This window comes from Carassius gibelio, chromosome B1 (genome assembly GCF_023724105.1).
Source record: "Carassius gibelio isolate Cgi1373 ecotype wild population from Czech Republic chromosome B1, carGib1.2-hapl.c, whole genome shotgun sequence".
Taxonomy (NCBI): Eukaryota; Metazoa; Chordata; class Actinopteri; order Cypriniformes; family Cyprinidae; genus Carassius; species Carassius gibelio.
Genome location: NC_068396.1, coordinates 28,207,432 through 28,219,722, shown reverse-complemented (window position 1 = coordinate 28,219,722; position 12,291 = coordinate 28,207,432). Strand labels below are relative to the sequence as shown.

Here is a 12,291-nt window from a genome sequence, read left to right as displayed (position 1 = left end):
TTTAGTGTAATCACAGTTCAGTGATGTCCTTTCTTACCAGGGGGAGCTGGGGCTTTCCACCCTTGCCATTAGAGATATTATTCACGTGGTAAGTGATGATGTTGTCTACATGTCCCGTTATGACTGCATCTGCTGCCCTGAGATGGGAAGAAAATAGTCACAGTCAAAGCTTTGCATAACTCTTCTGACCAAATACAGTATTCGCTTTAATATCTAATTTAAAGCTGAAGTGTGCATTTATTTTCACGTAAAACACTTTTGCCAATCCCAGTTTAATATGTAGAAGAACTGTTTATTTTCTTGTAAGCAATCTGTATCTATGGCACTACTGTAAAATTTCTGTTTGTTTGAGCATGCCAAATAGACAGACAAAGCAAAACACTGGCTCAAGCAATTTAAAAACTTTTTAGCAATTCTGTTCAGTGATGATAATGGTTCAGAAATCACATCAGCTTTAGGTACCAAATATATTTATTTCACTCCCATTACTTTACATACTAATAATGAGTACTGTGACTGTCCATGTAGCGGGCCATAGCCACATTCACACAATTGCTAAAAAAGGATGGACAAATAGTCACACAAGAAATTGACACTGGGCTCAGTCCCATCTATTGTGATGGCAGAGCAGTTATGGCACTGTTCTGTGGGAGACTTTCGTTATGATCACAACATCTGACAAAGTTTCTGACACATCCTGTCACTAACTTTTGGCTTCTAATATCTGCCATCTAAGGGTCTAGTTTAGGCAAACATGTTGCTGTCAGTGCTCAAACTATTTCAACTTTAGCCACTACTACTTTTAGACATTTCTTGCCTCAGCAAAAAGGAAATGTGAAAGAGAGATAGTGATAGAGGGATTTGTTTTTTTGAACTGACAAAATCCTGGCACTATGATTTAACAGAACAACTGCATTTTAACAGTGCACCTGAGGGTACAAAACATTAGCAAACATTCACAATTATATTGTGAAAAGCACCATTTATTAAGAACAATCAGGAAATCTTTACTTGTTGGCCATCTCGGTGGTGAAGACGTAAACAACCTTTGACCCTGGTTTCTGCCCACTCCCCAATTCAGACGCTGTGCTCTGTCCTCCAACTGTATTATGAGTAGGTGTAGAAGCAGAAAGAGCAACTGGATCTGGCTTTATGTCAGCAGAGTTACAGTCTGTGCAAAACATAAGAAGCATTACAGATATAATCACATAGCATACACAACAAGATAACATTTTGGCAATCGCTATTAAATAATGCTTTTTTTGCATTAAGACTAAATTTCATTAGTTTGTAAAATGAATTAATCACAAATGCATTTATTATTACATAATAAATCTGTGCCACCAGGTGACAATAATTCATACATAAATTAAGGTGAAACCTGTTTTACAATTTATATTAGTTTTATTATAAATGAAAAACTAAATACTGAAACCACATACTGAAGAATCCTGCGTCGTCGTCTTCACTCTCTCCCCCTGAACACCAATCTGCACCGCTGTATGGCAACCGTCGCTCTCCAACACATAACCTTTTCGCTCTATTGCCCATTTCTTTAGAGAGACAGAAGAGTAGGATTACCATGACGTTCATGAAACAGTCATACAATTTCTATTGCTGGGAAGTCAATTACTAATAAATTGTAGGGTTCTTTCTCAAACACAACGGTGGATAGAAAATACAACAAAATACCAGTGTACTGCAGTACCAGGCTAGATTTAGTCTTTGTGAACAACAGTACTCTTAAAATTTTACATCAACATGAATACAATGTGCATTTCTATTCATTATAAATTCCACGTTTGTCTGGAAAGTGCTCTGCTTTCCTTTGGCATCCTCTCCTCATGCCATGTTGACTAATCTAGGCTGTCCTGAAACTTTTAAAGGTGTCTCAGATGGCTTAAAATGAGCTTTGGACAACTTTGAGCCAAAATACACACAATGCTCTCTCAAGAAAAAAATACAATAAAACAACGTAGAAAATTCTTAGTCACCATTAAATGTCATGAAACCACAGGTTTTAGAGAAGTGAAAGTACAATAATTGTATGCAACCCATCCACACACGTTTCACCAATTATGTGGTTAAAAGTTTCAAATATTCGATGCACACAGAAATGTACAGTTAAATAAAAACCAAGAAAATGCACATATAGCACTTTGTAGGTTTAATGCTCAAAAACACACGCTATTTTATATCTACAACCTAACACACTAACAAAAAATTAAATGAAAAAAAAAAAAAAGTCTTATTTTCTACTGCAAATGCTTGTCATATTTGGTCAGGTTTTTAACATTTATGGCCAGTTGTGCAGCCCACCAATAACACTATGGCATCCAGGAGTTAAAAGGAACACCTACAACAAACAAAACAGCTGACCTCCAGTGAGGAGGAAGAAAGAAAATAATCACTGACGGTGTGAACAAGGTCTGAAAGAGACAATACAGTAGCACTATTGTTACTTTCTATCCAGCTGGTTAGTTCCCCGACCACAACATCTCCCTGAAACTAGGACACAGTCGGGACTCAGGTCAAAAGGAGAGATATAAGACTTCCTGTGTACAGACAACACACACACTGCTCAAACGGCAAGAGCAAACTCTCGACAGCTTGAACAAACACAAACACGCATGCCAAACAGACTTACAAGCTGTCTCCCTGTGAGCATACAAGAACATTGGTACACAAAGAAAACCAAACAGGTTGCTACTGAACAAGCCCTTGTCTGACTTGGACAACAACATCAGCATTTAAAACATTTAAACATCGACTGACAGATTTTAATGTTGCACATCAAGAATTACCAATGAAGAAAATTAAACGGGGAAAAGCTGGTTTAACAAATAGATTCTAAAACGAAAACAAAAGAAGAAAAAATGCTTGAGGCTCACACTGAAATATGTTTATGCAGAGGCATTAACAACCAGCAGGGGGTCCTTCAGATTGTCAGGAACACCAACCTTAAAAAAGCAAGGTGGCCCCCCCCTCACTCAGCAAACCAAATGGTTTGTTCCCTGGTGTTCCTAAAGCAGGCCTATCCTGTGATGCTGCTACTAGAAAACATACAGGGGTGTGAATGTCTTCATGCACCACTACAGCCCTGCCAAACAAACAAACGCTTACTTGTGACAAGAAACCCAGCGAAAATGTGTGGCCCTTGGGATAAGGTGCGTGTTGGCATCATGGGTCATTAAAAGGTCATTCACAATGGAATATGGCTTTGTCATATTCTATGTACGGACACAAGAAGACCGAATATGCATCCAGAGTAATCCACCTGTCCATTTAAATTTCTAACATGCATTTTGCATTCCATCTTATTAAAAGTTGCATCTTTGACTATAATGTGTTACATAATATATATATATAAAAAAAAAAAATTTACATTTAAAAAACGAAACAAGACCATCTTGTATTCTTGATACGGATTTTAATTGCATTTATTTGGACTGGCCCCATAAAACAAAAGACAGAATTATCAAGTTTAATAATTTTTCCTTTAAGGTTTTGTAATTTCATCGAATTATAACAACAAAATAACCAGATACTGCCAAACTTGTAAGTAAAAGAATTCCCTACTGTGAGAGGGCTGCATAATGTAACCAAGTGCTTAAGGGTTAGCGAGAATAAATTAAAAACTACTGTACTTTGCAATGCTGTGACCACATTTTAAGCATTGGAGGCAGTACTTTGAAATTTGGAAATTAAATCATAATGATAACAAGAACTATTTGGTTGACCGCTAGTCTCATTGTGTTATGCAGGTTACAGTGCTACAGTACATGGACCTGATGTGAGACAAATATTCTTACTCGGAAGTTCAGCCATAACATTTTTAATTTTTTTGGAATTAATTAATTAATTTAAACAGAAAGGGGGGGAAAAAATGTTTCCTGAGAATGGGCCTAATGCAGAAAACTGATGTCCATTCAATGTCAAAGCAAGGTGGTAACAGTATCACTCTGTACCACAGGATGATTGTAATATTCAAGACATACAAAAATAACTGCACATCATGAAACCGCTCAATATAATTACCTGACCAATAAAGTAATGCAAGATACTGGAGATGCTTAAAACCACACTACATGTCATCTAAAACCATAGTGGTAAATGATCCCTTTAATGAATGATACATTATGAAATCAAAGGACTCTGAACCAGCTTCATAATTGAAATTGCTTATGAAAAACAAACAAAAAAATCACATTTTATTTTACCTTTTTGGTCCCCTTCATTGTTTGGCGTTCCTGTATCCCTTTGTTCGAATGACTCCACTGAAGTGCTTCTCTCTCTTTTAATCTTGCCTTTTGCCCCATTGCCTGAACTCAGGCCTTGTCCATTTTTGAGTCCCATACTCCCAATGGAGCCTTGGGGACCTTTGGGTGTGTGGCTTCCACTCAGCGACTTGGGCTCACAAGGAGAAGGCTGTGATTGGCTGCCGGCACCCCCTTGCTTTCCCTGGTTGGGCAGTTTGGAGTCCATCTGTGCGGCGCTGGAGGGCGACATCACGGGTGGCGACCTCACCATGGCCTCCTGCTTGGATTTCGGACTGCTGAGAAGAGCAAAAGGAAAAATGGGTGAGACTGACCAAGGGCACACAGTTTGGATGGTAATCAGACAATTTTTTTCATTTTAAAAGTCATCAATAATATCCAAATTTGACAGAGTCTGGGGCCTATTAATGGTTACGTAATTTGCCTTATTGTCACTACATCATGCATTTTTTTTTATTAAGTACAATGGTGTTATCGTGCGTTTAAGTGTTACAAGCTTTAATGTGTAATTTTACGTGATAATTTGAGCATTAGTATTGCAAACTTTATTGAAAAGGTTTTATACATTTCAATTTTTGTTGAATATTTAACAAAATTTACACTGCCATTCAAAAAGGTTAAATAATTTTTAATCAGTACTTAATTCTTTTGAAAAAGTTTCTTATGCTCACTAACGTGCATTTATTTGATAAAAAATACAGTGAAAACAGTAATGCTCTAAAATGTTATTACATTTAAACAATTAAACTGATATTTTTAATATATCAATTTAAAATGCAATTTATTCCTGTGATGCAAAGCTACATTTTTAGCATCTTTACTCCAGTCAATGTCATATGATCCTTCAGAAATCGTTCTAATATTCTGATTCATTTATATTTTGCTGCCTAATACTTATGTGAAAACCCTGATAGATTTGAGAAAACAATTTTTCTGCCATTTCCACTTTGCCGTTAGAAAACCAGCGGAATCCTATTAACTTCCCTTTCTTTGGTAAAGAATACCAGAAGGCCAGAATAAAAAAGCGGAGATGAGTAAGTCATACCTTAGCAGCTGACTGACCGATTGCAGCCACCACACCCTAAAAACATGCCATTTGATAAAAGAAGAGAAATCTTTTCGTCTACCAGTGACGCAATTACAATACTCTCAGCGACCTTCTGTCCTAGCCCTGTTCTTTGTTGACAGACTGCCGGATTAATATTTAATCAAAACTCGTCAAACCAGATCCCCCACTAGCCTCCATCTATAGTCAAAGCAATGTGTCCACTGCGCCTGGATACTGGGGAAACCAGTTACACGCCAACGATAAGGGCTGGTCATTGTTGGACACCTTTGATTTTGGCAGTAAAACTCATATTCTTGTCCATTTTGCTTTCATATTGGATACTAATGTCAGCCTTAAAGCGCAAACTGCTTTCCAAAAGTGAGGTACTGGTTTCACAGGCCACGGCCATGTTTCAGAGCTCTGCGCACAATGCAAAACATTTTCCAGCATTCAGAGAACATCCAAACGCTTTGGACAGCAGCCGCAAACATACACAGAATGGGTTGTGATTAGGCCATGGGCCACAGCGTTCACTGAAGGACTCCCAGGAGCCTCGCTGCCGACTCCTTAACCAATTCCAGATCTGTGAATCAGCAAGAGCAGCCATTTTGGAACCAACGTCCAGAGGGCGGGATGTGCACGCTCTGGCTGAGCTGAAGTGGGTCAGTTTCTCAAATGCTCAATAAGGTTCTGGAAGCTTTCCAGGTCCACCGCTGCCTTTAGGGCACAGTTTGCCCTGCACTTACGCCACAGTTACTTCAGCTCGCACTGGTTTGCTGTCTATAAGAGACAGCTCAATGGCCATAAGGAGGATGGGAATTGCGATTAAGTGAGCAGAAAGTTATTTGCTGGTGTGGTGCATCTCCATTTGGGAGAAATTAAAACAACAATTACTCCTCATACACTTAAGAACAGTTTAATACAAGATAGTGGTGAATTAATAGTATCCACAACTGTTTCTGACTGCATTAAAACTGTTTGTTTAGGCACTTACCCAGGGAAATAAAACTAGGGTTGAATAAGATAATACCGTTATTTTTATTAAAATTAGGGATATATGCAATACTACATGAAATACGAGAGCTTAGACATCAATGCAGCTGACACGTTCAAGGCCCAGAAAGGTAGTAAGGATATCATTAAAGTGGCCCATGTGACAACAGTGGTTCAAATGTAATGTAATTTCATGCAAAGCTGAATTTTCAGCATCATTAATCCAGTCTTCAGTGTCACACGATCCTTCAGAAATCATTCCAAGATGGCGATTTGCAAATAGAATCAAATATTTCTAATTATTACCAATGTTGAAAAGAGCTGCTTGATATTTTTTTTTTATAGAAACCATGATACATTTTTATATGATTTTTGATGAATAGTTTAAAAGAAGAGCCTTTATTTGAAACATACATTTTGTAACATTATGAATGTCTTCACGGTCACTTTCGATTAATTTAATGCATCCTTGATAAATAAAAATATACATTTCTTTCTTTAGCGTATGTATACACATACAACAGTACAAAATAATAAAACTTTGGTTTCAAGGAATAGCTCGTGCACACGTACGGTTCTCTCACCTCTGAGTGTTAGCCGATGGAGAGTTCCTCACTTTGGGGTTGCTGGAATGCATTGACGTCAGTCCCAGTGCGACAGAGGCAGGAGCAGTAGAGTGCTGGTGGGGACTGGGGGTGTGTGTATGTGTGTGGGAGTGTGTGTGTGTAGTGCTGGGCGTAGCTTTGGCCCGGGTGCTCCGGGGCCCAGTATTGGGGGTTGCGACAGGGCTGCTGCAGTCCTGGCCCTCCTCTTGCCGTTCTTTGGCCCTCTCCTTCTTGCCCGAAGCGTTTCCTGTGGTTCCGGTAGCTGCGGTGTTTGCCGTGGCTGCTGCTGCTGGTCTCTCCTCCTGCACCTCCAGCATTCTCTGTGTGGGCTTGTCTGGAGTCTCCCCGAGGAGCCCTCACAGCCCCTGGCCACACTACACACAAACAAACAAGCAAAGAACAGTTCGTTTAGTCAGATTTGGGTTTTTTATGTTTTTGAAATAAGTCGGTTTTGCTCACTAAGGCTGCATTTATTCAATTAAAAGATACATTGATATTGTGAAATATCTGTTTTCTATTTGAATACATTTTAAAAAGTAATTTATTATTGTGATGCAAAGCTGAATTTTCATAAGGATATAAAGTTCAAAAGAACAGCATTTATTTGAAATGTAAATCTTCTGCAAAATTATTAAATGCCTTTGTCACTTTTGATCAATTTTATGTACCCTTGCTGAATTAAAAATTCTAATTTCTTGCAAAAACAAGTAAATGGCAGTGTATAAAAGCCTACTTTTCTCCTCGCATTGCCACACCTACATTAGCTCTGATGCAACTAACTCCAAGTCACATTTACTTGTTTGTCCACCTGTGCAGACATGTTCCATAACTGTCTGAATAACTAGAAGTGGCTATTAACATTCACACCGAGTTACAGCACCATGAAAACCAAGCAATATTACCAACACGTCCAAGTCCGATTACTCAAAAAATAATATTAAATAAATAAATAAATAAAATACCAGTCACGACCAAGAATATAAGCAAATTTCAAGTCACTGCATATTCTCCAAAACACTGAAGTTCAAGGTGAGAAAATGTGGAGCTGTGAATCTACCAGACAGTGGCCATCATCCAAAACTCACTGAAGAGTCAAACTGAAGGCCACCAAAAGAATGATTTGTTGAAAACAAGTGGCCGTGTAACATCTCAGATGGAGGCGTGTGATAGACTGAAAAGAGTTAGCTGGTGGATTTTGTTGTTTGCAAAAGAACATCATACTGAGAACACGGTTAAAGCGAGGAGAACCATCATGGCAAGGCTCTGTAATAGGACCGGAAAACTTGGAAATCCAGGCATGGAATGGATGGAACCAAGTGTGGAAAACTGACAATACTTTGAAACATTTGGCAAAAGTCAGTCTTCATGATGTACTTGGATTTGAAATACTTTGACTTGTTGATCTTGGTCCGAACTGTTGCGCTTTCCAATTTATACCATTTCGTCCCTCACTGCTCTCAAACTAGGATGAATAATCACCTTTTTGCATGAAAGCTACATAGCACATAAACGGTTAAAAAGTTTAAAGTCAGTATATATATATATATATTGTTTTTTACACTTTACAGTATGCATAACCAAGAAAGGTATAAATATTGTAATAGGATTTCCATGGTAGTATTAAATAGGTATTGGTTAGTATAAGGTAACTACAAAGGTTAAGGTTATGTTTAGTAGCTGGTTATTACCCAATTACTGTAGTTGCTATAAGAACTGTAAAATAAAGTGCTACCAAGAAACCTTTTGTGACAATATAGGCCTAGTTTTATTTACCATTTCAAATCAATGCTTTTCTTTTGAACTTTCTAGTCATTAAAAAAAAAAAAAAAATCATAGAAAAAAAATATTTTGCACAAAAAATATGAAGCAGCAAGAAAGTTTTCACCATTGATGATAATAATAATAATAAGTTTCTTGAGCAGCAAATCAGCATCTCAGAATGATTTCTGAAGGATCATGTGACACTGAAGACTGGAGTAATGATGCTAAAAATACAGCTTTGCATAACAAGAATAAATTGCATTTGAAAAATATATTCAAATAGAAAACAGTTATTTGAATTAGTAATACTGAGATAAACTTTTTGATCAAATAAATGCAGACTTGGTGAGCATAAGACTTTCAAAAAAAAAAAAAAACCCTTACCAACCCCAAACCTTCGAATGGTAGTGTATATGATCACCAAAGCCCACATCTGATGTTAAATCAGACAGTATATCATAAATGTAAAATAAATTCAGATTACATGTGTAAAAAGAGACAGAAAGAGAGCACAAGAAGCACATAATAAGCACCACCTTGTAACCCAGATCTCTCAAACAGAAACAGCTGTGGTAGAGTCGACAACTCAACTGATAAGTGAATAGAATTCTTTACACTTGACAGTAATGTACAAAAATCACAGGTTTGGGAATGATTACGTTTGTCTTTCAGGGTGTGCTAGTGCTTCCGTGTGTACATGAAATTGTGTTAACGTAGGGAGATTCGGTCTTTGTGCAAAGTCTAGCTTTCATAAGATATGAGAACCCTCTCAAAAGCTGCAGTGTCAGACTGCGTTGTCATCCAGAAAATATTCAGGACAGCTTCCAAAACACTCAAGTGATGTCAGCATCTCGCATATTCCCTCTTAGCCTAACAGTGAGCACTGAAAGACAGTGCTACCTCAACACCAAGACTCCATTTTGGGGATTTAATATAATTGTACACTAAACCCATAAGGCGCTTTCATAAAACGTTTCAGTAAAAAAAAAAGGCTGGTTTGAATTAAATAAGGAAAACATTCATTAACAAAACCACCATTTTAACCCAAAGGCAATCCAACTTAAAACATTTAAAACATCAGCATCAAAGCATATTGCTCACACAATTAAAACATTATCAGCAGAATAAAAACTCCTTAAATCAACTAACACCACAAATTGCGTTTCATACTGTGATTTGCAGCAGAATTTTTCGTATCATTTCTCCGGTCTCCACGGTCACGTGATCCTTCAGAAATCATTCTGATATGCTGATTTGAATATCATCAATATTAGAAACCCTGGAAATACTGTGGAAGCATTTTATTCGCAGGATTTCTCGATGAATTAAAAACACCTCTAAACCACCACATCTATTTTAAAAAGAAATTCTAACATTACAAATGTTTTTGTCACATTTCGTTTCATTTCTTTAAAAATATTGTACCAAACTCAAACTTTTGCAAGCTAGCGTAGCTGTTTAATATCACAAAAAGGAAAACGGAAAGGGAAAAGGTAAAGAGAAATGAGCATGTCAACTGAGGCAGCCATTTCATTTTTTGGTCATTTAAAGCGTGGTTTCCTTGCATGGCCCCTCTCTCTCTCCTCCTGTACCCACACTTGCATTCTGACATTCTCAGATTTCAGCGTTCTCCGTGTGAGAGGCCGGTGCGCTGCTCCGGTGCCGAGCTCTAATGGCGTACAGCGGCAGCAGCATGGCCGACCGTCAAGCCTTCTCCAGCCCGCCACAGACATCTCTCTTCATGCACACATGCACACCCACACACACTGTTGCCAAGGCAACCCCGACCAGCAGGCCCTGGATCTACAACAGCCTTAAAAACACACCCGCACACACCGATCTGTGTCAGGGTTTACAATGCATGTGCACTTAAAGCTACAGTGTCTTTAATTTAGTTTACTACATTTCCAATGACACAGAGGGCTGGAATCCCAAGATCTACTAGAATGGTATAAAAAGGTCAACATGGATTGGTTTTTGAAAAAAAATAATTTCTTTGAAGCATGCATTTTAAAATTCCCCAAAATTCCAAATGATTTGGGTCTATTTCGATCTCACGTTGGCTTGAAAACAAAACAAACAAAAAAGATAAATTAACATGCGATTCTGATTCCAAGAAGCCTGGAACAACTCGTGAACTTGTGAAGGTATAAAGAACGCACGTGCATTCAAGCACAGACATTTCCACTTCCTTCTTCAAAATGGACAAACATTCCAGAACGCTCTTAACTTCCTGTCCAGCCTTGAGCGCGCGGGACAAGAAAAATGTGAAAACAGTGGCCAGTTTGACAAGATACCCAGTGAGATCTGGGATAGACCGAGGAAATAAATACTTATTTAAATTGGCGTATAAATATGAAATGTCAAATAACTATTTAAACCACAGCTTCAACAACGCAGGCTGGGAATATTCAAAACAAAACAAAACACAACGCAAAACAAGATAATTAAAAGTACCTACAAATATATTTTTGTATGTTTAATTATTAGTTAACATAAAAGTCTGGAGGTAGAGAAAGAAAAGACTGGATATATTCACACTTAAGTTTTGAAAATAAAATCACATAAAATGTGCTAATGTTTTAATAGATAAACGCAAAACGTAACATCTTTTTCAATGTGTTATTGTTATTATTGTCCCACTTATAACATATAGATATTTTAAAAGCTGCAGACAGAGAAAGAAAAGACTGGGAATACTGACACTATAATGTTTTGAAAATAAAATCCATTTAATTTAACTGAAAAATAAAAAAGTACAAAGATATTTGTATTATTGTATGTAATACTATGCTTTATATTACTATGTACCATGCTATATTGTCAAAAGGCTGGAGAGAGAGAAAGAGAAAGAGGAAAGAGCTTCACGAGTGGATCAAGTCTGTTCACGATGCATTTGCACAATCCATTACCTCCAAACTGGTGCCACCGTATCAAGGTGCTCGGGATGTGGCCGGCCGTCAGTGCTGCTAAAGGGGATCATCAGGAACGCAAACAGGAAAATAGAAAAATAGCAGGAGGTGTGTGGTGCACGCAAACAGTCGCGCTGGACGCCACAGAGCCGTGAGGCTTAAATGACTATATGAACTGTGTAATGGGCTGTTTACGGCAGAGGTCCTGCCATCCTTATTCAGTTAAAGCAAAGCTTCCTAAACTCCATTTCCATTTTGCATGGCTCAGGGGCTGTATACTCCCACTTATAAATCATAAAGACAGTGTGCATGTGTGTAGGAGACGTGTGGGCCCAAACACACACGCGTGCAGCATCATGGTGAAAAGGATTTCTCATTTTTTTCCTCACACGGACAAAAAGAGCTGCTTTAACCTTGTAAAGCCATTGCCTTTGGGTGGAAAAAAATAAATAAGCATGCACACACTTAAGTTATCGTTTAATGCAAGCAGTGGTTTTCCTGTACCCAAATCCTAGTCTTTACCAAAAAAGACAGCATATGAAACTGGTATTATATTGCTATTAGATGTAGCTTCTGTTAATACAATAAAGACAGCTAAGGAGACAGCTAGCATGATTTACGGCTGGATATAGCAGCCAGAACAAACAGTCGACATAAAATCCATCAATCTGAACCACTCCGAGTTAGATGGTTAC

General features: G+C 37.9%; 1 protein-coding gene across 4 annotated transcripts in view; it reads right to left on the bottom strand.

Moving 5' to 3' along the window:
* Positions 1 to 12,291, bottom strand: part of bcl9 (BCL9 transcription coactivator) — an 85,328-nt gene that overhangs the window by 7,375 nt on the left and 65,662 nt on the right. For 3 of the 4 annotated variants that reach the window (XM_052545559.1, XM_052545560.1, XM_052545558.1), the window contains exons 4-8: positions 6,903 to 7,297; positions 4,221 to 4,555; positions 1,443 to 1,553; positions 1,012 to 1,171; positions 38 to 137 (exon numbers count right to left, since the gene is read on the bottom strand). In XM_052545559.1, the coding sequence (XP_052401519.1) occupies positions 38 to 137; positions 1,012 to 1,171; positions 1,443 to 1,553; positions 4,221 to 4,555; positions 6,903 to 7,240 (1,044 nt within the window). In that variant the 5' untranslated portion in view covers positions 7,241 to 7,297. The remainder of the gene's footprint in view (positions 1 to 37; positions 138 to 1,011; positions 1,172 to 1,442; positions 1,554 to 4,220; positions 4,556 to 6,902; positions 7,298 to 12,291) is intronic. The other variant, XM_052545561.1, reaches the window with a different exon arrangement.